This window comes from Anopheles stephensi, chromosome 2 (assembly GCF_013141755.1).
Source record: "Anopheles stephensi strain Indian chromosome 2, UCI_ANSTEP_V1.0, whole genome shotgun sequence".
Taxonomy (NCBI): domain Eukaryota; kingdom Metazoa; phylum Arthropoda; class Insecta; order Diptera; family Culicidae; genus Anopheles; species Anopheles stephensi.
In genome coordinates, this window is record NC_050202.1 from 42,694,338 (window position 1) to 42,719,723 (window position 25,386).

Sequence of the window (25,386 nt, forward strand, 5' to 3'; positions counted from 1 at the left end):
TCGTCTTTTCGGAAGTGGATGCACGAAGAAGCACCAAACGATTGTGGGATTATTTAATTCTATATTTGATACGTATGCGCGCATACGCTTTCGGTTTCGTACGGTTCCGCTCTCCGTAAAGACGTTTCAAACGAATTGTTTCATGAACTTCGAACATGATTTTGTTTTTTTAAATAGAAAATTAGTACTATCGAACCCCATTAGATAAAAATGGATAGGGATGTTCTGTTCTGTTCCGTTCTGTGCTGCTTCGTCCCTACCTGAATCAACTCCTAGCCTTTAAATAGCATTTAACTTCGTACTTCTGTCGTATTCACTACCCTGTACTGATGACACTAACACATTTCGCTGATTTTGTTTTGCTTTGTTTGTAACCATCTTGCTATCTAATAGTGTCTCCGTAACCTTACCTAATACAAAGCATTTCAATCTCCCGGATCTCACATCGCTTTTCTATTGTCTCTCATTCTCTCTCCTCTGTTGCTGTTGTTGTAGTAGAGAAAAAAAAAACGTGCGCACACACGCACCTACGCACAAACATAAAAGGTGCCCGTTTTCGAATTTGGCATCATAATAGTAGATCCGTGTCCGATTCCATTCCGTTGTCCGGAATATTATGCTCTTACTTAATTCAATATTCCTTTCGTATGGTTTTTGTTTTCCGGTTAGATTGCCTCATGTCCAAGGATCATTGATTCATCGTCCTCCGTGTCAATAAATCGTTGGCTCTGCTGGAACCATGTTTAAACAAACACAGCCAACTAACTAATGTGTGGTGGCGTATTAGTTCTGGCATTCATGCAGTCTTGTTTGTTATCGTTTTGATGCGTTTTTCCCTTTGTTGTACGCATGAGAACAGGGCAGTAATAATAGACAACGAGAACAAGGGTCTGACAGAATCATTACACCATTCAAGCCAAACACAAACATACGAAAGGATAGCCTGAAAGCCAAAATGCTTTGGCCCAAACACCCCAAAATGGCCCCCGTGGAAAATAAAATGCAAAGTTCACTCCGTTCTTCCTACCACCATCGTATACGATCGATGACATGGTATGTTCATGGTAGTGTGGTGCCCGAGGAAAGCCCTGTGTGCGTCGTCGAGGATGCGGAAGAAGTGGTGGAAGAAGACGAGGACGAGGAGGACGATGGCGATAGCGGGGAAGTCAATGGAGCTGTCTTTGTACGTGCGCCCGTGCTGCTAGCATGTCCACACTCGACCGTCGCCTCCGTAGCACCAGACGATTCCGATGCATTCGGCAACGAGAAGAACAGATTGCGCAGGATGTGGGTGCGCGATTTTGGAGGCCCTGAAGAAGCATCGCTTAAGGAGCTTGTCGACAGTGGGGGCGACACCAGCGATTGTAATGGTTTCGATTCGTTCCTTTGATTTTGGGCTGCCTCTGTGTGGCCACCGCTTGCGCAGCCCCCCGTGCTGAAGGACGAGAGAAGGGCTGGCTTTTCTATTAAAATTGCCCTATTAATTGCCTCATTTGATGAGCAGCTGCTGTTGCTGCTGCTGCTGCTGCTGCTGCTAGATGCAATTGGTGCGGAAGTCGATTTTGCCGCGTGTCGTACCGTAAACTCGGGAGACGGATCCAGCGAGCCAGTCTGTGCTTTCGGCGGTAGAGCAGATGCTCCGGCTAAATGTGCTGTCTGGGATTGTGTTGTGCTGCGCAACGGTGCTGTAACAGCCGTGGAGGAAGAGGAGTTTGGTGAGGCAACTTGCTGCTGCTGCTGCTGCTGCTGACCACTAGCGGGTGTCTCCTCTTGCTCCAGCTCCTGCTCCAGACTGACATTCTCCGGGATGTTGTACGACCCGGTTGTACTGTCGATCGAAAGATTACGATGCTGGCTGGAGCTGAGCTTGGGAATCAGCTTGCCAAAGTTGATGCGCTTATGCGCTGAAGACACACTGGTAGAATCAAAGTCGTCCCGGAATGAACGTTCGGAGCTGCGGAAGGATCGTCCGCTACCCAAGCTTGCCTTATCTGCAGCAGTGTCCTGCAAAACAGCCATTTATACCGAATTAACGAATGATACACAAAGCCGTATGCCCGATCGTATTTACCTGATCCGATGGGATGCTGTACAAGAAATCACAGGAATCTTTTTTACTGTCAATAACGAACGACACGGTGTTGTCGAAGCGTACCCTTTCGGAAGCGCCATCCTCGCTGAAGGCGCTTGACTCCGCCTGCTGCTTGTAGCTCAGTATCGACCCGGCCAGCGCTTTGGTGGAGGCTGTGTCGTTCAGCGTGTTGCCAGACTTTTCACTAACGCAAGTCACCGCGCTGGCAGTCTCGGAAGTGCTCACGTCGGCCTGTACCTCCAAACGGTGTCTGATGAAGAATGCGTAGCAGTTATAAGAAGACGCTTGAAAAATCGATTCCTTTTGCCTATTCTTACCCCGTAATGCTGCCAGCAAGAGCTGTTGTGGACGGGTTCGTTGCACCATACGCTGAATGTTGGCTGGAAACACCGAGATGGCTACCGCTGGCCACGCTTAGACTAACTTCCCCAATGCTGGTGGCTCCGATGCGTGATACGGCATCCACGCTGGCAGCGTCTTAATGTTAAAATTATAAAAGTGTAAAACAGACAATTAACTCTCTCCACTCACTGCGTCGGGACACGGGTGTGCAGTGCTATGTCAGCTTACCATGGTTGCGGGAACCGTTGTCTTCTTCCTCGTCGAATTCAAATTTCGTTCCCTCTCCACAACCTGCCCGGCAGAGCGAGACCGGCACAACGCCGTACACGTAAAACAGTAATATTGGCACACCGATGGCAACGGCTAATCCGGCAAGAACAGGCGAAACAATTACCTAAAAGTAATAATAAAAAAATTGAACAATGTAGAAAAGTGTTATTATTATTATTTACTGTCCGCCAACGATGGTTTAACAATTATCTTTTACACTTAAAGGAAAAGCGAGGATGACAGTAGTAATCCAAATTAGATGGCAAGGAAAGAGGCTTCACGAAGACGGATCCGAAAACGAGACAGGGGGGACATTATAGTCGAACAGGTGATAACACTTATTGAATGCCAATAAAGCTCGCAGCAGAGGATCGTTCGAACAGTAGCGGGCCGGGATGGGATATAAAGGGAAGGATATAAAGGAGTTCTATCGCGGAGGCGACAGGAAGGAGCATAAAGAGGGATGGTAGACAGGAGGGAAGAGACTTCAAGTTAATTTAACTGGAGACCTGCAATGAAGCTAGCACGGATATGGAAATGCTCTCCAGTCTGGCCATCGCAGTGGAGCCTGGAGGAGACCAGACTACAGCCGAGTATTCCAAAGAGGATCGCACCCAACAGCAGTACAGGGACTTCAAGTAGAGGGGATTGCAGTTTTCGGACGATAGCCTAATGATCAGACCCAGTGATTTGTTAGCCTTGCTGATAACATAATCAATGTGGGAACCGAAGCACAGCGTTTCGTCGAGCCACACACCTAGATCCTTTACAGAGGATACGCGACGTATAACGGTATCACAGAGTGTGTAAATAAACGAAAAACGAGAACGAGAACGAGAAAACGAGATCACACAACACTTATCGGGGGACAGGAGTAGGCCATTTTTACGACACCAAACAGAAGGAATTTAGTACAGATTGGAGAAGACAACAGTCAGCTGACGAGGACACAGGAAGCAAGATCTTCAAATAAGACTAAGGACGCTTCCTTGAGGAACGCTCGAGGAACCTACGAAGGAGTCGGACAGACAAGGCGAAACTCTAACTCTATACGATCTCGAAACCAGGTAAGTCTTCAGCCAGGACAGTAATCGACCCCCGATACCAGTCGAGCCAGTCTTTCGAGTTTGACAATCAGCAGATCGAAGGGAACACTGTCAAAGGCAGCACTGAAGTCGGTGTATACGACATCAGTTTGACGACCGGATAGCATGTTCGATAGAGCAGAGGATACAAGACACATAAGGTTGGATGATGTTGTTGGTGTGAACCATAGAGAACGTGTTTAATATTATAAGAAAAATTATTTTCGATACACAGTGTCATTGTTCTTTAATCAGAATGTTCAGAGTTCTTAAGCATAAGTGAGCATTCTTAAACATTCTAAGATTTCGTTGGCACCATCACCTCGAGAGATCTGAATCAACCAATGACCAGTTGCCAAATCCTCCATCCAAGAAGAACTGCTTAAAAATAATCCTCCTTTATCCAGAGAGAAATTACTCAGTCAGTTACTTAGCTGGAACCTCTACAATTGTTATTGCACATTTGATCCTCTATGTTGGTAGCATTATTACCATGAAAGGTCGTCGGATTAAGGATTATGGGTTAAAGTATGTATTGATTACTGCGGTCAGTGTCGTACGAGAAGTGTCTATCTTGCCCCGGATATTCATCATCGTTTAGACCGAAGCTCTCACATCTGTATTTAGAAGTTTAAAGAGTCGTGAAACACTGTGCGCTGTCTGGAATCATTTCTCCTTGATGCATTATCATCTATTTGCTAAAAGGAAGAAGTTCTTGCCGAGCTTGATGTAGCTATTACCCATGCTCAGGATGTTACACTATTGCACGAACAAATCTTCTGTTGCAACTCTTAGAACAAGTTTTGATCTTCGCTGCTTCAAATCCACTAAAATATCTGTTAAATTTTGTCTTTAATTAGAGATGGTGACTTTAATAAGAAATAAGACGAACAGAAGGTGGGTATCGCACAGGTCAGTATATTTGAAACATTTAATCTGTATATATCTGTATAGTATATTTGAAACATTAACACGTGTAGAATTCTGGCCTCCATTTGTTTAATGCAACGTCCAGAAGTGGCAAAAAAGGCTAGATTACTGCAACCTGTTGAACTGATCCCGTTCAAAAGTTAGAGGGATTTAGCGCCTGAAAAGGTGTGGTTATAGCCATTTAAAATTTTCCGAAGCTTCCGTATTAATGCAAAACACTATCATGCTTATTGATTCTCTTTACCATAAGCGTAGATTATTAATTGTAAGCTTAATGCTCACATCCTCCATCCCATACATAACACACCCTAACAACTCAGCCACCCACGAAACAGGAACTATGTATGCTAGCGTTGAAAACAGGAAAACCTTAAGCAAGAACCACCCATTTATAGCTAGCTTTTCCATTTTTCGTAATGTAGGTCATTCTCGTTTCGCCTCTGACGTCACTACGCTTATGTGAGAGGATGATGTGTTTCAAAGCTTCGTTCGTAGAGGGAGAAACTTCCACGTGAGAAGAGGGGGATTCGTCTATATTTAGGAAAAGATCGAGTTCCAGAAGTCTAGTCTGTGGAGTTTTGGATGTCCCTTTTTCTTCTCTTCTCGGTGTGTGATGCTTCTGTAGCACAGGTTAAAGGCTTTGCAAATGCTGCCGAACCCAAGGGAGCGGAAGGTGTGGCACGAGCGAGATGACAGGAGCGTATGTAGTTAACCGCAACAAATAGCCGCCAGTAAGATACATACAACGCTAGGAACACGTTAGCGGCATGTCCTTGTTGACCAGAGCTAATCGTTACTGGCGTGCATATCGACGATCGTATCATGGGCCCCCTTTTTTCCATCACCTGCAGGCATAATTCGCTGCTCTTAGATTGGGAGAAGAAGCCCCATCTTACAACGCAGCGACAAAATGTCACAGCGAGCGATTCGTTAAAATATTCAACAGATGTTGCTGGCGGACGTTCACCGAGTATGACGGGCACAGGCCAACGATGAGTAAGCGGTGAACATCCGCGGTAGTAAATTGAAAATCACACTAAGCATAGTGCCAAGACACAATTCTAAAATGTACAAACAGCTTTCCTATTCTATATGGATTATCGTATGTGTATCTGCTAACGCGTTACAGTAATCGTCATTGCAATTTAAGACCCCAAGATGTAGAAAAAAATGCATAATAATTCTTAAGAGATTGAAATAGTCATGGCGAATGAATTAACTCTGCCAACATGCAAACATAACAACACACAAAAAACCAACAACCGTAAAGATTTGAACGAAATCATTCACAGTATGGTTGTTGTGATTCATTCATTATTCATTGCCGAGTAAATGAGTTTCTTTTCAGCCTCAAACGGTACGGAGCGTACGCCACTTTGAACCACCACTAACGGCTTAAAGCCAGAGAGAGAGAACAGGAAATAGATTCCGTACCTCGTCTGAACGAGTTCTACCCCCCGATATGCAAACAGCATTTACCTATTCCACTACACATGTAGATGAATTAGGCTTGAAAGTGTCCTTCTACTTCTTGCACAAAATCAGCAGTAAAGGGTGATATGTCGCTCGTGCACAGTAATAAGGTTAAAAAACTAATCGTAACCAATCGAATTACTTGCGGTTTTATTACACGCGCGCAAGGGTGATTGCACACTAATCTCCACACGCTTTGCAATTCAAAAGCATGATCGATCAACATGTCTATAGCACTGCACTTCCAAGCAAACCATACAGAAGATAGATTAAAACACGAGTAAACAGAAACATATTGCAGGTGAAATTGAAGATGGGGTAACAGCGGTATTCGGTACGTCCGTCCGTAAAGGAAGTGAACTGGCAATATGAAACGATTCGGTTGCCAACCTACATTTTCGTCGATCGATTTTACTACATTCTCGCCTTCATAAAACGTCGGTACTGGTGGGTGTCAAAAGGGGATTGAAATTACTAGGGAAAATGGGATTTAAATTACATATGATTGATTCTCTAAACCGCCCTTACCGAAGCTCTAGTCGTTGGGAATACAGCTGCAAATTTTTCACACGAAGCATGTAGCATAGCGTGATTTTATAACATTTTAATGTAACAATGTAATGTAACAACTAACATAAAAACATCGGTGAGATGCAAGTGTAGCACCACCGAAATGACTGATTCATTAATACGTTTATACACAACATTCGGGGTCAACGAAACCTCGTTCCGGATATTGCTTCCTCTCCATCAGTCGTCAAATCAGGCGTTGTGGTGAATTTTGGTTGGCTGCCACAAGGACACCCCCCTGGAACTGTCTGCATCACTCTTGAGCATCATCCGCTGCTTATTTTTAATGCTTTGCCACATTTTGCTTGCCTCATATGGGTGCTCCCTCCGTATTGTTGCTGTTGTTGTGCTGTGATGCTACTCTCCAACCCCCCCCCAAAACAACGGCCAGATGACGACAATTGGAATCCCTTCCAAAGAAGAGAGTGAGCGGTGGAAAACCGAGAGAACTTCTCAGTCATCTCTTGTTACTAACATTCTAAGCTGTGTGCAAGTGTATTGGAAGCGGTCGGAAAACTCTCGCGCTATATTGAACAGGCACGAAGAGTTCGTCAACATGATGTGATAGCAGCTCCCAGAGGTTTGGTGTAATATCGTTTGGTCGCTCGCTCGCGGTTCGTTCTCTCTTGTTCCAGAAAGCATGCAGGGGGAAAAATCACGAAGCATAACCATAGGGCGAAAGAGAATTCACTCCCATTTTCACTCACGTATGTGCTGCTGCTCCCCTACATACAATCGAACCACCAGGAGCATATATAACCCAGAGCGCACCAGGCCGAGCCCCCTCGAACGGTGGTACAATGTATCCCATGTACTGCTTTGCTGGCCAAATCGCAGACAGACAAGCCAGTTGAAATGAAAGATTCGTCACGTTCGGATGTGCTTATCCACGGTGTTCACATTGTTTCGACCACCACTCTGAACGCTTGAATGACGAGCGATGGCAAATCAGTTGTAACGACAATTTCGTTGGTGGAACGCTAAATTCCAGCCCAGTAGTTCAGGCGTAGCAACCAATTGGCAGTGTTGGCAGGCAGAACTGGAGGGGGAACGTGAAGTTTCAGTTTTCGTTACGGAAACCCGCTTTCGTCGGAGCAGCCCTAGATTGGCGGTGGTTTGGTGGTAAGCAGATTGCGTACGAGTGAATCTATGTGATAGAATTTGTGGGTGATTTAGAAAGTGTCCTGATAATTTGAAAGGGTGCCCTATTTCGCGCGTGACAATTGTAGGTAATACTCCCAGCCGAAACTCCCCCATTTAAATTTGACATAATTCACACACCCCAAAATTGCCAATCGGAAACAGATGGACTTACACAGTGAAAAGATACAACAACAAAACTTCCGCTGTAACATACACTAACTGCACAAGGTTTTGGACTGGGAGACACCGTGCAATTATGTGCCATGTTCGTACATTCTCTCCGTCTGATCAACAGCCGCCAGTCAGGCACATTATGCTGAGTTACACAGTAACAAAGGAAGGTGTGCCGCTTGTGCAATATAATTTCGAGCCTGTCGCTCCCTCTCGACGAACCGCACAAAAAAACGATAGAACTTTTTGTGTTCAACATTACTTTAGTCAGTACAACACCGAGACAGGACATCCGCGCCTAAATAATTGAACAGTTTTGTTATTCCGTCTCGTTACGATTTTTCCATATTTTCTACCTAAATTGTTTTAAAGAACATTCAGAAGTAAATCCATTTATACTACTTCGGGTAAAAGTCATTTCGTAAAAACGTGCTATAACGACTGGTGGAGGCGCAACATGAACTTGAATATGAGTTTTTCAATAAGACCGTTCGAGAACTGGTGCTCTGCAGTATTGCTCTTTAATTCATCAACAGTCGTGGATGAAATGTGATTAAAATATTAAGTGGTTTCCGTCTCACAAACAGAATTCCCCCGCAAGAAATTGCTTATTCCGTTGACCAACTTTAGATCCATTTAAGGCTCCTCCTAGTAGCGAGACGGCAGCCTGTTAGTAGGGAGTATAATGTGAGAGCGAATGCTTTTCTGATACAAGTACGATTTCTCTCGTTCTGATCTGTAGTCCAATTCCTTTGTCCTTGACCTAGAAATTCCTGGGAAACTGGGAGTCCTGTTTATCTGAGAGGCGTACTTCCCGCTAAAGGAATATACAATCTGATGAATGAGTATCACCATGCACGATATGTTTGACACAATGAAGTTCAAGCAATAATATACATTAATAGTATACATTAACAGTGCTCTGCGGATAACAATAAATTGTTCATTGGTTAGCAAAAGAAGAGACCCCTTTTAAAAGAGAATTTCTATATGAAAAGGGATTCTCTAATAGCTCTAATGTGCTATGCATTCCAAGACTCCACTTTAGCATCGGGAGGTTTCAACAAAGGTCAATGATTCCAAGCGAATAATTTTCCAGCAGCGTACTGTTCCATTCCCGCTACAATCTATTTATATAGATACTCTGCTAGGGGACCGTCACTTTGTCCCGTACCATCAGTGCCCCTCCGTTTGTCATGCTGTGTTGCAGAAATGTACATCTTTATTAATAGGGCTTTCTTCTTTTCATCCTACTTGCAGTCAATCGTGACCTATCTACCCTTTTACGAACAGTTGACTAGCAGTACAAGGTGCACCGCTATACGTTCTTAACGCTCTAATAGGGTTGAGTAAGAAATTAACGCAGGAGAAATACCATCATCGATAAAGCACGAAAGGCAGCACCAAAGACCAGGTACAGATTATCATGTCGGATACCGAAGAAGACTCAACCTGCTCAGACAGCTGGCCCATCACGGAGGACTGGTTGATGGAGGTTCTCAAGAAGCATCACGAGGTGCGGTCGGGCATAAAAATTACCGACTTTAAAGTGAAGCAGGGCTGCCAGGATGGAGTGAACAATCTAAGCGACATTCTATCCGTATCCGTGGTGTATGATTTCGAGCGAGAAGAAGTCGGTGGTGGTGTACAACAATCCTTAGACATTGTGATAAAACTGCTGCCGCAGGATCCATTCAGCCGGTACTTTGTAACGGAAGCACAGTTTGATCTAAGGGAAATCAAATTTTATACAAGCGTACGTAATGGTGGCTGATACGGAGGATATCAGAGGAACGAGTTTGGATCATTTACCTGTATTTTCTTTGCGCAGATCCTTCCAGATCTTATGGCATTTCAAGAGCAGTACATCCCGAAAGAAGTCGGCGATATGGTGATATCAGTGCCAACCTGTTTCTACACGCAATACGCACCGATCGGTAACAATACCACAACTTCGCTTAGCAGTCCCGATTCGACGGAGAGCATACTAGTCCTAGAGGACATGCGATCGCTGGGCTACAAAGGAGCCAACTTCACAACGGGGCTCTCCCTCGGTCAAACAGAAGCAGCCATTCGCGCCATCGTAACAATACACGCCCTCTCTCTGGGGCTCAAGATCAAAAAGAAGGTGGATCTCAACGAAAAGTATCCGGTGAGTCACAATCTTCGCAAATATGTAGCTTACACAACTAATCGAATTATTCTTGACCTTCAGTTTCTTTTCCAAACAACACGTGCAACTGAGAGCTATCAGCAGCTAGTCGAACAAGGAATGCCTCAACTCACGAAATTCCTTGAGCAGAAGCATGGTTTCGAGAATGAACTGAAAGCGCTGAGCAAGATTCGTCCGAAGACGAAGCTTTTGATAGAAACACTGCTGCAGCCAATCGAACCGATGGGGCTGATCACACACACGGATTTCTGGTGCAACAATCTGTTGTTCCGCAGCGAGCCGGACGACGAGCGCACCGACAGCTGCACTATTCTCGACTGGCAAATGGTAACCTACAGCCGTCCAACGAACGATCTTGCCTTGTTGCTGATATCGTCCATTCCGTCCAACACTCGGCGCCAGCACACGTCCCGGCTCCTCGACCTCTATTATGGGGCTCTCAAGTCCTATTGCCTTAAGATGGACGTCGACATCGAGGCGGATCTTGACTACAGTCGTAACAAGATGGAGTGCGAGTACCGGCAATCGCTATTGCTCGCGTTACTGTTATGCATCGGGTCAGTAGATATTGCCATTGGTAATCCGACCGCCGAACAGCGGCTTCTAGATGTTTTACGGGACTTTTACGAGGAGGGCATATTGAGTCTGGAGGGTTATATTTAAGAAGAATGCGATGGCTGCTTCTCGTTACACAATTCTTCAAACATCCAAAGAGAGTTCACCAAACAGGACATACACGTTAATGATTTAGGAAAATCGCGTGCACACACACACACACACACACACACACACAACCATCGTCAAAAGACAGCCCACACACACAAACACTAACCCAGAGTTTATGATTCCTGCCGCTCGAAGAGTGAACGATTAAATTCTAGAGATTGGAGTTGCAAACGATTGACTAACGAAACAAAACAAATTGTTTTAAATTATTGCCTCTCTAGTATTTCTGATTTGGATAGTGCTTCTGCATTACAACAACAGAACAGCATGTCGAAAGTCGACCAATGCATCCCGAGACATCATACAGCTATTTCAATTTTACTGCAGGGTTGGTGAATCGCTCTATGCTTAACCGCATATTGAAAACACCGAAAACAAGCTTTTAACAAGGATCATGCGATAAGGCAATTAATATGTTTAAATAAAGTGTTGATTACAAAATAATTCTATCAAATCATGGAGCATCACGCATATATCACAACAAATGTAATGGCTAACTAAAACCCGAACTTTTGGTGGGGTCACTCAACAGACAAATGCCACCCAACAATAAGCCTGTTGAGGATTGAGGATTCGCGTTTCAGTGTGGAAGGGTAAAACCCACAATAGGGGTAAGAAAATTATGGAAAAATTACAGGGGATATTTAAATATGACCTTGATACTGTGTGGTTATGAATTTCATTTTCGAGAAGCTAATTTCAACGCCGTTACTTTCTATTTCAACTATTCCATCAAACCATACGATTTGTTTATAATCAAGTGTTGAAAATTAACATATACATTTTTATGTTTAAATTGCACTTTTCAAAGAACGCAGAATATCCTTAAACTCACAGAGAATATCTCTGTTTTTTTTCAATTTCTTTAAACTGGCTAGAGAATCACTTGAGACTTCAAACAACCCGCTCGGTTTGACAGTACGGTTGAAATAGAACGCTTTGGTCTTTACATATAATTCCACAACAATTAAAATCCTAAATCCTGGCCGTAAAACGCTGAACGTTATGAAATAACCACCTCTTCTTCTTCGATTATTTGTAAACATCAATCCAAATAATATTTTTCCAATAATTTATAAGACATAGCCATTTGTTTTCTGAACAATCGCCGGGTAGAAAACTATTGTATACGTCTCCAGAGCGTTGTTTCAAAATGTATTACAATCATGAGCTAATTATAAAGACTTACCGATGCCGTCACTCCGCCTAGAACGGCAAAATTGCGTTTGTGCTTGCCGGCTGACTTGTAGCGCGTATGTATCTTTCGCCCGACCCACACAGGAATCCCTAAAAAAAGGTTTACGTTTCCAAATTATTCCAAATGTTCCACGCACACCACTGTACTATAAATGCTTACCGATAATCATCGCTGGTACGGCAATACCCGCCACCAGAGCAATCCCTAGTGGAGCACCCACCAGCGTTCCGAGCTGCCACAGTAGCTTCTTTTTCCGTGACCATGGTTTCTTCCCCCAGAAGGTACATCCCGACGGGCTAAGATAGTGCAGATCGCTGATTTCCTTCATGCACAGCCAGCAAAACTCGGAACCGCAGATAGCGCACACCATGTGATTGCAGGACCCATCGTCCATCTTCACGATAAGCACCTGACACCGTGGGCAGGGTTTTATTTCATCTTCTGCAAAAAATGGCACAAGGAAAACGCACACAAACGTTACACAAGCATCTTGTACAACCAGGTCAACTAATGGCATCGCGCGGCAAAGGAACGTCAAAGGATTGTGTCAAAGGAGTGCAACAGGTAAAAACCGGGACAAACACAAAACTACACAGGGCGTGTCACGGGAAAGTCGCGGGAAAAATAGAAAAGGAGCCAAGTTGAGAAATCTTACTATGTTGTGAATTTTTTCTAATACTACCGGACAGGGCGCGCGTTGGACTTTGGCGGGAGGCACGGGCCGCATCGCACGTTTGATCGGGATGCCATTCCGCCTTGCAGTGGTAGCAAAACTGCACGTCACATCCTGGCCGCTGACAGCATATTCTTGGACAGGAGGCACATCCGGTAGCGATGACGGCATACGTGCAGTCGGGCCCAGGACACCAGCGCGAATCGGGATCGGACAGCAGCACCCGGCGGACCATAAAATCCTCATACTTTGTGATGGCCGTCGGGAACGCCTTCAGCAGCGTTTGTATGTCCGTGGGATGCATCGAATCCGAGCACTGCGGACAACTGATATCCGTACGCGATTCCGAGATCTGGATCATTAGATAATTTTCCAGGCATGTTCGGCATGCGTAGTGCTTGCAGTTCAGCAGCGGATAGTAGTCGTCGCTCGAAGGTAACACGTCATAGCACAGCGGACACTCATCGGGGACTTTTCCGGCGGTGGATGACGCATTCGTTCCGGTGCCTCCTGCTGCCGTATTAGAGCTTCCGCCCTTGCTGTGCAAACTGTGCGACGATTTGTGGCTACTAGGGGTGAGTTTCGAGTTCGCCGATCCACGCTCCAAATTGCCCGGCGAGTTTGCTGAATGTTGCGAAGATGCGTCGGAATTGTGCTGCAGGACGACAAGAACATTTTTGTTTATAGCTAATTGTAATAAGTGTTTCATTTAAATTTTGCACAAGGGTAATTTATCTACAATAAGCTACTAATTTGAAAGGGAAATCACCAACGCTGGATACCGAACGTTGCCAGAAAATAAAAGAAAATCTAGTTTATGATTCCTGAGGAGAACCAACTCTTAAGATCAATATTATATTCATATGTTAACGTTCAAGTTCAATCGATAAATGCATCTCACATTCTAAACCAAAGCCTTCGTCTCAAACGGATCATTTCGTGCATATAAACAAAGCTTTAGCTCAATCAACAACCGTGACTGATATGAGGACAAACAAAGAGTTAACTAAAACATGCAACGCAGCTATCTTATCAAATGCGACCAGTGCCGACTGACTATCTTTTCCGACCGATTAGAATAGGAGGTTTACCGAGACAAATACATCCATGTTGCTTACCTTATTACTGCTATGGCCTGAAGATCCAGTCTTATCATGCTTTCCGCCCCCATTCGAGCCACTCCCGTGTCCTCCACCACTGCTGCCACCGGTGCTGCCCCCCTTTTCCGCGTCACACAGCCGTTGTCCGAGCGGTGGGCTACCGCGAGCTGCTCTTGCACTTTGCAGCAACAAACGCCGTAACGGGAAGTTCAAGTTGAATGTGTTTCGACTTGCGTCGCGCATTTTGTCGCATCTATCAACTACCACTCTGGCACACTCTGGCGAGCGATGAAAACCCGTCTCTCAAATGCACATATCCACGACGAAATGCGGTGGAATATCTATTACACTCTATCTAACATTAACGAGCAGCACACTGCTTATGCATCGGTAAACGGTAACGAAGCGACGATACTGCAACAATGCATTCGTTGCTGTGTATTACTGTTGGCCGGTGGAATAATATTTGCTACCTATACGGTATTTTATTGGCTCTATCTCTCTACACTCACTAATCCTGTGTAGCAAGCAACGTAATACAGGCTTAGCTCAAAACAACGCAATAAACGCGCGTTGGTGCGCTTTCGTCAGGTTTTAGATTCTAGCAACAATTGATCTCTAATGCACTTAAAACACGAAGAGGGTCAATTTGCACCGCGTATTACAGCTCTTGAGAGTAGCCCATGATAACATTTCCTGTGATAGCAGTGCAATAACGATGCTGTGCCTTTGCGGTAGTGCCAATGTCGATTGTATGAAATCTGAAAGAAAGAAAGAAACACAAGCACATTGAAATCAGAAATTTTCCGGGTTTGCATCCTCCACGTGTATTTTGTATATATTCCTTTAGTAAGCAGTACGATTAGTTTCAGCAGTCAGTTCAGAGAAATATCCCAGCTCGGAAATGTGTCACACCATCAATATAGAAAGCAATATTAACTAACCCAAAAAAAACGCTGAAAAACAATTTGCAACGATTTAAATTGTTTGGGAAAATGTTCAAATTGACGTCAATTACCAAGGACCGTTCAACATAAGAGGAACAAACAGGCAACTAATTATTAGTGAACATTGCATTTTTAATGTGTAAAAATTTCCCATAACATAAAAAAGTGCGAAACTACTTCAAACGATTCGATTTGACAGTGAAAGACCTTCAAAACGAATGAAAAAGGTACCCATCCCAGGACACGAAGATTCTCATCTTGCTTTAATCAATCAATCGATCAATCAATCAATCCGATGCGTCGAACAGGCGATCATTGTCCAAACGGCGGTTAGCTACTCCCACTGGTGACGTCCAAATGACCAACGATTTCGTTAATCAGGCAAGTAACGTTTGCGAACGTTGTGCGAGCGGACGATATATCCACACGGTCGCACCTCGTTTCTACCCGCGGAGGCAACGAACCAAGAATTAGAGGGTTAGAGCACTTGAACTTGCATTTGTTTTGAAATGTCATCAAGGGCATCCCACCATCAATGCACCGAACGAAGAAAGCAAATTGCCTCCACTCTACACACAGGGTCAATTTCAAAGCCCGGCCGTTTCTATTTGCTGTTTTTTTTTTACATTCATCAATAGATTGTTCGGTTGTTTGGCTGGCACGATCAAGTGCAGAACATGACGGCGCATTCTAAAACGACGCATACGCGCGCCGGTTTACGGTTTGTTGCTTCTGAAAGCTAATTTATTTGCGCACAACGATCGCCTTCTTCGCGACCAAGACCAAAACTTTATCAAACCGATTGTCCGTTGTCCGGTCAACCGTGGCGTAACAGATGAAGGTTAATCAAAGCTGTGGCGAAGCGAAAGCTGGCAGGTGTGCCTTTCTGCGTGTATGTGTGTGTGTGTGTGTGTGTCTGTCTGCTTACGAGGGTCCGAAGACATGCCCCTGTGTGGGTGCCAGAAGATTTTCAACATCTCCCCGATCGACTCTGGTATACAGACTTGCGGCCAAGTAACAGAGCGCAGGCGCTACCCTGATCAACGATGCCTCGATGGCTATGGCTGACATATGGACACGGTGTGTGGATGATAAGACACACTGGGAGCTATTTTGAAGTTCGTTACCTCAACCACTGTGCATCACGAGCAAGTGATTGCAAATGCTTGGCCGCCGTCCCTTCGCTTCCTCTCTCTAGCATTCCGAAGCGACATCATGGGACTTCACCTTCCAAGCGACATCGACGTCGATGCGCGTGGCCATGGATCGAGTCACACCAACACCTTCTCGTGCTTGTGAACGCGACGACCACTTCACGCATTTTGTTTATGGTGTACGCGCGTTGGGGTGGTGCAGTCACAGTTGCATTCCCATCGCTTTTCTTGCGGAGGTTTCTCTTCGATCTACGGGTGAGAGTTTTGGGCGTTGTGTTTCGACTGAAGCGTACTGTGTGCGCTTTGGCGAGTATGAAAATAAACATACTGGTACAAACAAACCTGTCCACTCTCCATCAACCCGCAATACTACACATTAGCTTTAAAAACGTTCGAGAACATCTGATGACATGTTGTGTTTTAAGAAACACTAGACACAATTTCTTGAGAAGCATGACGTCCCTCAGCTATCAATCTGGGCTATAAAAACATAAATTTGAAAACTAGTTGAAACGAGTTACATTTAGAAAAGAAAGCAATTTTTGGACTCTGTGCAGGGTTCAATGGATAGATAGATAGATAGATAGATAGAAGGTAGAACAGAACTCTGTAGTGATTTCTCGAAGTTCTGCAGTCTTTTTCACAGAGTCGAATATCCGGAGATGGTTCACTCCAGTTTTAGCTGTAAAAACCTCATTCCATCTTGAAAGTTGTTGTAAAAAGTGCGACATGCATGATCATGATCTTCTTCTTCTTCTTCCTTGGCACTACAACCTCGTGAGGTCTGGGCCTGCCATTTCTGGCTCTCTGTGATTTGCCCGTTGATGATGATCATGATCAGTTCACCTCAAAAAGCCTGTATCATCCGTAGCATTTCACACACCAACTCAACATAGCCAACAAACGATCAAGGCCAAAACCAAGCGTAGAGACCGAAGAGGACATGTTAAAACCATGCTTTCATCCCGTCAATCCACCCGGCACAAACTTTCGCAAAATATCAACATATGCCACCTGATTCCGGTCGAGTGCTGGAAGCCCCACGCAGAGCACATTTTAATGCACTTTAATGAAGCGTGACTGAATTGAATATATGATCGCACAGCCCCGTCCACACAACTATTCTTACGCTTCCGGGCCGGGCGTTTGCATACCGGCAGCAGCACAACGTACGTACACTACCAGCACCTTTGGATGATAGATGAAAACACAGCAACGACCCCTTGTTTTTGCTCTGCAAATCTCCTGGTGCAGAACCGGTTTTTGCACACCGATTCAAAAGCATCACCACCCGTCGTCATCGAGGTGAGGCGATGGCTTTTGCGCCGATACCAACCGCAGCGAAGAAATCGAAAGTAAAGGAAACCCATTCGCGGTTCACCATTTTGCACTGCCAGTACGCGATCGCAAACGACACACCGAACGCAGCGGCAGCAGCAGGCTGGCAAACTAAAGGCCCGGTCCGGTCCTGCCGTCTTGGGCAATTGGGCTTCCTTTTGCCTTTTTTGCAATTAACACAAGAGACGCGCTGATAGTAGAGAAAGTGATCGAATCTGACGCGCCAAGCGACTAAAGTTGCCCATTGAAAGGCAACATTTAACGTTGGCGTTTGCTGACAAACTATTTTTCACGTCTCTATTTGCAACACCGGGCACTGTCCTTGATGCAAAAGCTGCCGAAACAGCGCTATAAGATCTTTTACTAGAATTTGATCTCCGATCGCCCAAACGACTTGTTTAGTAACAGTAAGTGATGTGTTGCAAAAACGGTTCCAGAAACTAAGGAAAAAACAACAACAAAAAAACTCAGGAATGATGATGATGGGCGACCAGTGGTGGGTGATTGCTGCTATAATCAAAGTAAATTGATTGCAGATAATTGAGGAAATTGGGCCAACTTGGTTCGGACGACGCTAGTCGGATTTCGTTCCCTGACATGATTCGCCTTGTGGCATGCGACGTAATCAACGTTACGCGTGGCAGCACGCAGAGCATTAATGCGCATCATCATCATCATATGCGTCATATAACGGCTAGCAAGACATCCGACTCGAACAGGACGAACGACAATCCGCCAGGCAACAATATTATTACAGTAACGACACTTTCGGCACTTGGCAACGGCTGCGACAAGTAATGGACTTAAGTGAGAGAACGATCTACTAATGCGTTTGTCAGATTGGAACGGGTGAATCCCTTCGGTAGGTAGAGCAGCTCGGACCTCAAATCAAATAGATATTACGAGAGTGCATGGACTGTGGAAAGTATAATCCTTGTTCGAGGTTATCATATGATTATCAATCCTTCCCCATAGCGAGCGACAGCCAATCCAAATCGTCCATGAGATTCCAATTCCTAATGGACCTCAATTCAAGCCCAAACATTGTACCTCTTCCACTCATTAACTTTGTCATCCGTGCCCTACCTTCGGCCACGCGTGTCATCGTTGCGCGTGTGTACATAAAACACAAACTTTTCTCCTAAACATCTTGTAAACAGATGTTTTAGAGGGTATGATGGGCAGTACTGTACACTGCCGTCATCGGATCATCAGTCGTTCGGGTTGCGCGTAGTTGAAGGGTTGAAGTGTTAAAGAAGGACGCAATAGACGACCACCAGCTCCTCAAATACTGACAACATCATCATAATGGGCCGGAGAACAATGGTTCAGGCGAACAAGTACAACAACATAAAATTGCATCATCCACTGCAGCTCGTCTATAGCTGAGCTAACTCTCACTGTACGGCTTTGGTCACACTGGTGGCACTCAATAATAAGGCCTTAAAAATCTTCGGTACTGTGCATCCCTTAAAACGTGCTGACCATCACCATAATGGTTGATCAATACTCAAACTTTCCATCATAAATTGTGGAGTACTGTTTATCGTTTCGTTTAGTCGATAAATGGGTTATTAGTGTGCGACACATTGTCGTGTTGGGCAGACTTTGTATCTCTCCACTAATTTGTTGACAATGATCTTCAGTACAAATAAAATATGTGGCTCGAACACTAAGCAATTTTTGTATTCATTTGGGACGGTCTGATCGTTTTTCTAAATACTAAGCTACATTTTGTGTAAAATATCTCCATAAACGGGTTTCAACTTTGGGGCGTATTTTAGCCAGCATCGCATCACGCGGCGACCGTTTGCTAACCACCACGCCAACGACGACGGGTTTGATAACATGGGGAGGAACAGGTTAACTGTGCCATGTTTTAACCCACTGAACCACATTTTGACGTCATTCCCCTTGCTCGGCACAGGCAGCAGTCAACCGCCAGGCATTGAATCAATTCACAAACGGGCAACATCGCAAACTGATTACGTCGATACGACGTTAAGTATCAGTTTGCGTTAAACTTTTGCCCAGATGAAATCAACAGTACCTTCCACAGCGCAGCGCTACAGCAATGCAAAATAATAATAGCACAACAACAAGAGAAAAAAAAACCCTCAGGAATGCTTTTGCTACTTCGAACAAAAAGACTTATGCTGGTCGCACAGAAACATAAGCGCGAAGCATTTTTCCTTCGGTTGGCATCATTAAAAGCCAAGCAAAACTCAGCATAACATGCGCGGTTACGACAACACTCCAACGCGCCCGGGCTCGGGCTCGCGCTGTCGGTAAACTGTGGCAGCAGTTGTGTCGCTTGACTGGTGGAGCATTTGTCATGGAAAGTAAATGCAATGTGAGAAATTACAACAAAAGCCTCTTAGTTGCACCATTTTACAACAATCCGAAATGGTGTAGCTTATCCTCTTTCATCTCTTTATGCCGTGCAACAAGCTGACTGCTTTTAAAAACTGGGCATTTGATTTATTGTAATAAAACCTTGCATTCCTTTCCTTGCAGTCGCCGATGTTTTGCTATACATAGCAACATTGTGCGTCCTTGACCGATACCTCACGTTCCGGGGGCTTCTTCTTCCGCTTGCAATTTTCTTCCCGTGTAATCTACTCGCATGATAATCGAAAAGCGGGACGCCGCTTCATGCTATTATGCCCGGCAGAAAGTTCATTCTCTAACATGCATCACTGTACGGCATAGCAGATGAGGGCCCTGTTGTGTCGATGCGTACTGTTGTTTACGATCGTTCGCGAATGACCGGATAGTTGAAGGCCAATCATCAATGGGAAGCAACTCGATGGGAAGGCTTTGACTCATTTCAATGAAAGCGGCCACGACCACGACGACGATGCTCCCAATCTCCCCAGAACTACAGCAAATCTATCTTCTTGGCCTTGCTGCTGTTGTGTTTAATACAACTAGCTCGAAAGATGTAAATGCAATATTTTATGAAAACACAAATCAAACCAACTTGCTACATTTCCGAAGGTATTCGACGTTTGTTTTGAAAGTAATATCAAAAACATGTTAAATTTTTGGAACATTTTGTCGACGCATAAAATGACGCTATTTTTGTCAAAATATTTTTCAATACATTTTTGATTATTTCGGGTCGAATAGAAGGAGCAAATCTTTCCCTTCAAGTATTTTCACGGGAGGAAGTGAAAAGCGTTGAAATCTGGTATTCTAAATTCAGGAATAAGGCAAGCAATACATGTAAGAAAATACGGACGGAAGACCCTTTATGCACAACCACGGATCTTGGCAGGGTGAAACGACACTTCGTCGATCACTCCAGAACTATCAGCTCTCGAAAGGCGGTAGAATTGCGTTCAAACAACGTCACACAGACACTTTATCGATCATTATAACGAATATCCGATAATTAGGGTTATTTCGAACTTGTTTTACATTTTCAACACTTTTTGATTTGTAAAATGATGTACAGCAACAATTGAACTGTACTAGCTGTCTGCCGACTGGGTATCAAGTTATTTGAAAACAATCTTAAGGAATAGCAACGATTGTATAACATAATCATCAATCATGATCCGGGCGAATCTGCAAAAGAGCTTCTACAAAGAAAACGTTAAGGATGTAATGAGTACTGGTAAACAACATTATAAAATTGCGGTATTGAATAGTTGCACAAAGCTATACTGGCCACTGGGAAGGCGCTAAGCCGTGATATACCACGACTAAGAACAAGTCGTGTCTACAAATGATGAAAACGGCACGTACCTGTTGTTTGACTGTAAGGAAAAAATGTAGATAGGTAACAGCATGCATTTTTACAACATTCTTGCAATGAAATATACCTTTATGCCGCTGTCTTATTCGGAATGTTTTATATCAACTGAAATCATAGCTTGAAATCCGATTAGTCTGTTTCACTTCCGGGACGAGGTGGCGGATTCTGTAGGGCCAGGTAGTTACAAAATTCTTGGCGCTTTTTCAAAGATAAGTGCGTCATCTATAAATGTCCAATAGACGAGGTTTAACAACACACTAGACAAAGGAAGAGAGAGAAATGTGATGTCCCTACTCAACAGACTTCCTCCGTTATTGGCGAACTAACAGCAACATAGCACAGATGAGGAAAACAAACTATCCCATGTGTTGCACGCTAATAAAGGTTATCACAAGGTGAGATTGGATGATTGCATCATCGCCCAGAATCACGAAACGATTGCGTATCGGTTTAAAATTTCACCAGTACCAGGAACCAGGAACCGAGCGCGGGTTCGGAGGGTTCGCAATCTGAAAGCAAACTTGCAGGCTTACTAGAAGGTCAAAAATACAGCACACAAACGAACTTATCACGTCCGCGTATTCTTAACAAACACAAACCAAAACACTTGAATCAATCAAGGCATATGCATGCTGTACGGTCTCAGCCTGAAACAACCACGATTTCCAGCAGTGAGGAAAGTATGAATCATACTACTGTGCTGGATTCAAATCATGCTCCGAGGCTCGTCACATTACATTGGACACATTTAAGCAGGACAAAGCTATATTTTACCACAGCATCCGCACCGAAGGTCATACGTTTGGAAGCCACGTGGAAGCTCGTAAATTTGTCGCCAATCGGTCGCACACGCGTGCAATGAGAAGACATGCGGACCATTCGTTTAAAAAAAAAAGGGGGGTAAGCAGACAATTTGCCTTATTGGTGATATCTATGCCAAGTTAAACAGTTTGAGCTTCCTGGTCACGCTCGCTCTGCCGTCGTAAAGCATACTGCCGAGAATATGCTCTCGGTCTTTAGTAGCATCGGTAGTAAAAGGAACTTAAACTCCAAGATGCTTTTTTCCAATAACAATACAACGATGACGTGCGCCTGTTTGTACTACGAGGAATTGGCCGTGTTGTTCGTAAATGTAGTAACAGGCTACAGCTACAGTAAGAGTGTCATGCAATTAGTTGGCTGCCTCGCCCGGTTTCAACCGCGTCGCGACAACCAGTTAAACGGCCATCCCCACAGGAACGGGGTTCAACCTTGCGCGACTTTGACGCTGGGGTAGCTAGCGGGCAACAAACGAACGGGCAATGAATATGCAATCACGCACATTTAAGCACGGCAAGCGAACGGGCAACCACCGTACGGGCAGCAGTATGCAAGCATCAAGAGAGCTGCATAACACCAGCCAGATACACACACAAACACGCCCAGCAGTGTCATGTCTCTGGGTGAATTGTGCTATAAATTAATTATTACAAATGAAATGAACCTGTCGAACGTGTCGAAGCGGCCGCAAAGAAGACACAATCACACCTCTTGCGGTGAAACCCCGTAAGAATGCGGAGATAGAGGCGGACGAGCTGCATCCGCTAGCGCGTCGGGTGTGTGTGTTTTGATTCTTTACGTGCGGCGCGTGGCGTGGCGGATTGCAATCGATGCGTTGGTGGGTGGCTGATAGTGATAAGAGATGCAAATTCCAGCGTAGCATCAACACAGCTGGTGTGTTTCTGATTCACGGCCGGTAAGCAATTCGTTCAAATTCAATCACAATCTAAAATGGTAAAACAAATGTTTGGGTAAGTGTTTGACAAAAACGGTTCTACGAATATCTAGTATCCTCTCATGATTTTTTCTGCTCCGCACATCCGTTCGAAGAAAGTGCATCATTGCACATTGTAAGCTGCAAATAGAAAATGTGCCACAGCCGCATTAACACCTACAGGATAGCTTCTTTTTTTTCTTGCGCTTGAAGTTCCGTTAAGACCTGACATGAGACCAGATATCCAAGGACTTCCTGGCGGAGGTTTCTTTGCTGTCGCAATACAACTTTGCAAATATCCCCTGCAGTTTCCGTAGATTTATGGAACTTTGGGGACAACAATTGGGAAAAATACGCCGAACCAAAATAAATACAAAAGACAGCCATCTCTGGTCGTGTGTTTTGCAATGGAAACGGGCAGGAGAGGTAAACAATATTACAGCTGCTGCGAGACCAACCTGTTATTTCTCGCAGTGCGTCAAACGATCGCTCTATCATCATCATCATCATCCAGACTAGCTGCAAATAGCAGATGAGGGGACCGCCGGGCCGGTGTTTGATGTACCAACGAGCTGTGTTATTACCCGTTTGCCACCCAGTGATCGGTGGTTTAGGTTAGATGTTTTGTGCTGCGTCCTGGTCACTTTGGTTTAGCACACATTTCCCTGATTGTCCTTGATTGATTGAGCGTCAAAATAATGGTTCAAAAACTGAGCATCCACTGCTTTGTTCGACAGGAAGATTCCGTAGGTTTTCCATTAGCTTGCTCAAAAAAGGCCCCACAAATTAGTCTCGAAAGGAGTTCAGTACAACCTCGAGGCTATACGGGCTCGAAAAACACCTGGAGATCCAAACGACCGTGCATGAGCGTTTGCGCGTGAGTCTGTGCGGTCGTTTTGAATCACCTGTCGCACCGCGGCGACCTTTCGCGCTAAAGATCGCCACCTCAGCCCCGCCGTGGGGCACAGAATAATTGTACAATTACCGTTACATATGACACAACGATCGATTACGGGCAGAAGACAATTCCATTGCCAGTGTCAGCAGTGGCCGGACACACACGGAGCAGATTTAGAAAGAAGCAACAGCAGAAAAAGAAGAACGGTAAGAAAAACGCATCGAACTCTTCAACTTCGTCGACGTGTCTCGAACGGCACCACCATCGCCAGCACAGCCACCGCTGGAGGGGTTTCGCCGCATGTCCCCGTTTTAATTACGTTCGCCTTGACACAGACTGCGCGCGGACGAACGGAGCCAACCTCAACCGACCAAGCGAATGTCAGACCCCGATGACAGCTGGAGCAACGCCAACTCAGTTTTCGGCCCCAATTCCGCTCGCTGGCTGTATGCTGTGCGAGGCACAGGCACAGTGAGACGATGGACGGAATATTGAAAGTATTCCGAGGCGAACCTGTTCCGCGGACCGTGCGCTTATCATCATGCCAATTTGCGATATTCGGAGAATTATTCGCAGCAAGATGGTTTCGCACCGCGCGGATTACCGGTTAACAAAGTATGAATTGCACTATTAATAGACGGTCGGCCGTGCTATCTTTGCGATCTCGTTGCCGTCCCGTTCTGTCGCTGTTCAGGGTTGCACCCCTGTTTTCGTTCACGGCCTAAGGCCACCAACGCCGTCGTGTCCGACAGACATTTCGCATCGACGGTGGTAATCCCTACTGCACAAGAACGTAAAAATACATCGCCAGCCATATTTTCCTCTTCCGCCATTGGCACATCACAGCCACCGTCCGTTTTGCTTACCGAGCTCCCACTCGCACTTGCTCTATCTCGCTGCCAGGAATATGGTGCTGATGCGCTCAACTTCCGTTATTCGATGGTGATTCACAGAACTGCGGGTACGGTGGAAACTTGCACAACCATCTTTTTTCGGCTGGGCAATAATAATAATACCACCACCACCGCCGCAAACTCTCGAGGTTTCGCCTGTTGCTATGGTATCGTCGCACCAGATAGAGGGTATATCACACGATCGAATCGCAGATGCGTTTTTTTTTTCACTAAAACAACACCACTTTTCACTTCGGATAGTCGCTCCTTTAGCAAATCCCGGGTGCACACTGTGAAATTTCTGTTTTTTTCTTCTTCTCTCTACACTCGACACATCCGTGAAACGCGAGATGCTCTTGGATGGCTGCTGGTGCTCGGTTTGCAGCGCAGCTTGTACGCGGGGATTACGGTAAATTGTACACTACGCCTACATTCAACACTTTGCACCACGCACACATTCATACGCTTCAGGCACTGCACTCGACGAGGAAATTTGTTTGTTTGCTACGTTTGCTACTTATGCTGATACTGATTGAAAAACGCACAACTGTTTCTTCTTCATTCGCTCGCCATCCCACTTCTTCTGCTTCGTGTCGTTCTTCTTTCTTTTTTAAATCGAGCGTCTATATCGGTGGGTTCGATTCTGCTGCTGTCAGCTCGTTTATATTATCGGCTGCACTACTGCCGCATTTGT

At 45.0% G+C, this 25,386-nt stretch overlaps 2 protein-coding genes across 5 annotated transcripts; one reads left to right on the forward strand and one right to left on the reverse strand.

Annotated features, from left to right (window-relative positions):
• Nucleotides 1-41: 41 nt before the first annotated feature.
• On the reverse strand, nucleotides 42-25,279 carry LOC118507485 (E3 ubiquitin-protein ligase RNF19B-like). 3 transcript variants are annotated; one of them, XM_036046006.1, is made up of 9 exons: nucleotides 24,666-25,279; nucleotides 13,965-14,707; nucleotides 12,856-13,501; nucleotides 12,333-12,611; nucleotides 12,165-12,262; nucleotides 2,663-2,828; nucleotides 2,410-2,569; nucleotides 2,072-2,342; nucleotides 42-2,004 (listed from the first exon to the last, which is right to left on the reverse strand). In XM_036046006.1, the coding sequence occupies exons 2-9, from the start codon at nucleotides 14,187-14,189 to the stop codon at nucleotides 1,060-1,062; spliced, it is 2,790 nt and encodes a 929-aa protein (XP_035901899.1). In that variant the 5' UTR covers nucleotides 14,190-14,707; nucleotides 24,666-25,279; the 3' UTR covers nucleotides 42-1,059. The 3 variants fall into 3 exon arrangements, with proteins under 3 accessions (XP_035901899.1, XP_035901897.1, XP_035901896.1); XM_036046004.1 differs by having other exon boundaries at nucleotides 12,333-12,614; XM_036046003.1 differs by having other exon boundaries at nucleotides 12,333-12,614; nucleotides 12,829-13,501.
• LOC118507488 lies at nucleotides 7,611-11,416 on the forward strand. 2 transcript variants are annotated; one of them, XM_036046012.1, is made up of 4 exons: nucleotides 7,611-7,884; nucleotides 9,337-9,832; nucleotides 9,908-10,228; nucleotides 10,292-11,416. In XM_036046012.1, the coding sequence occupies exons 2-4, from the start codon at nucleotides 9,503-9,505 to the stop codon at nucleotides 10,910-10,912; spliced, it is 1,272 nt and encodes a 423-aa protein (XP_035901905.1). In that variant the 5' UTR covers nucleotides 7,611-7,884; nucleotides 9,337-9,502; the 3' UTR covers nucleotides 10,913-11,416. The 2 variants fall into 2 exon arrangements, with proteins under 2 accessions (XP_035901905.1, XP_035901906.1); XM_036046013.1 differs by having other exon boundaries at nucleotides 7,626-7,991.
• Nucleotides 25,280-25,386: the final 107 nt, after the last annotated feature.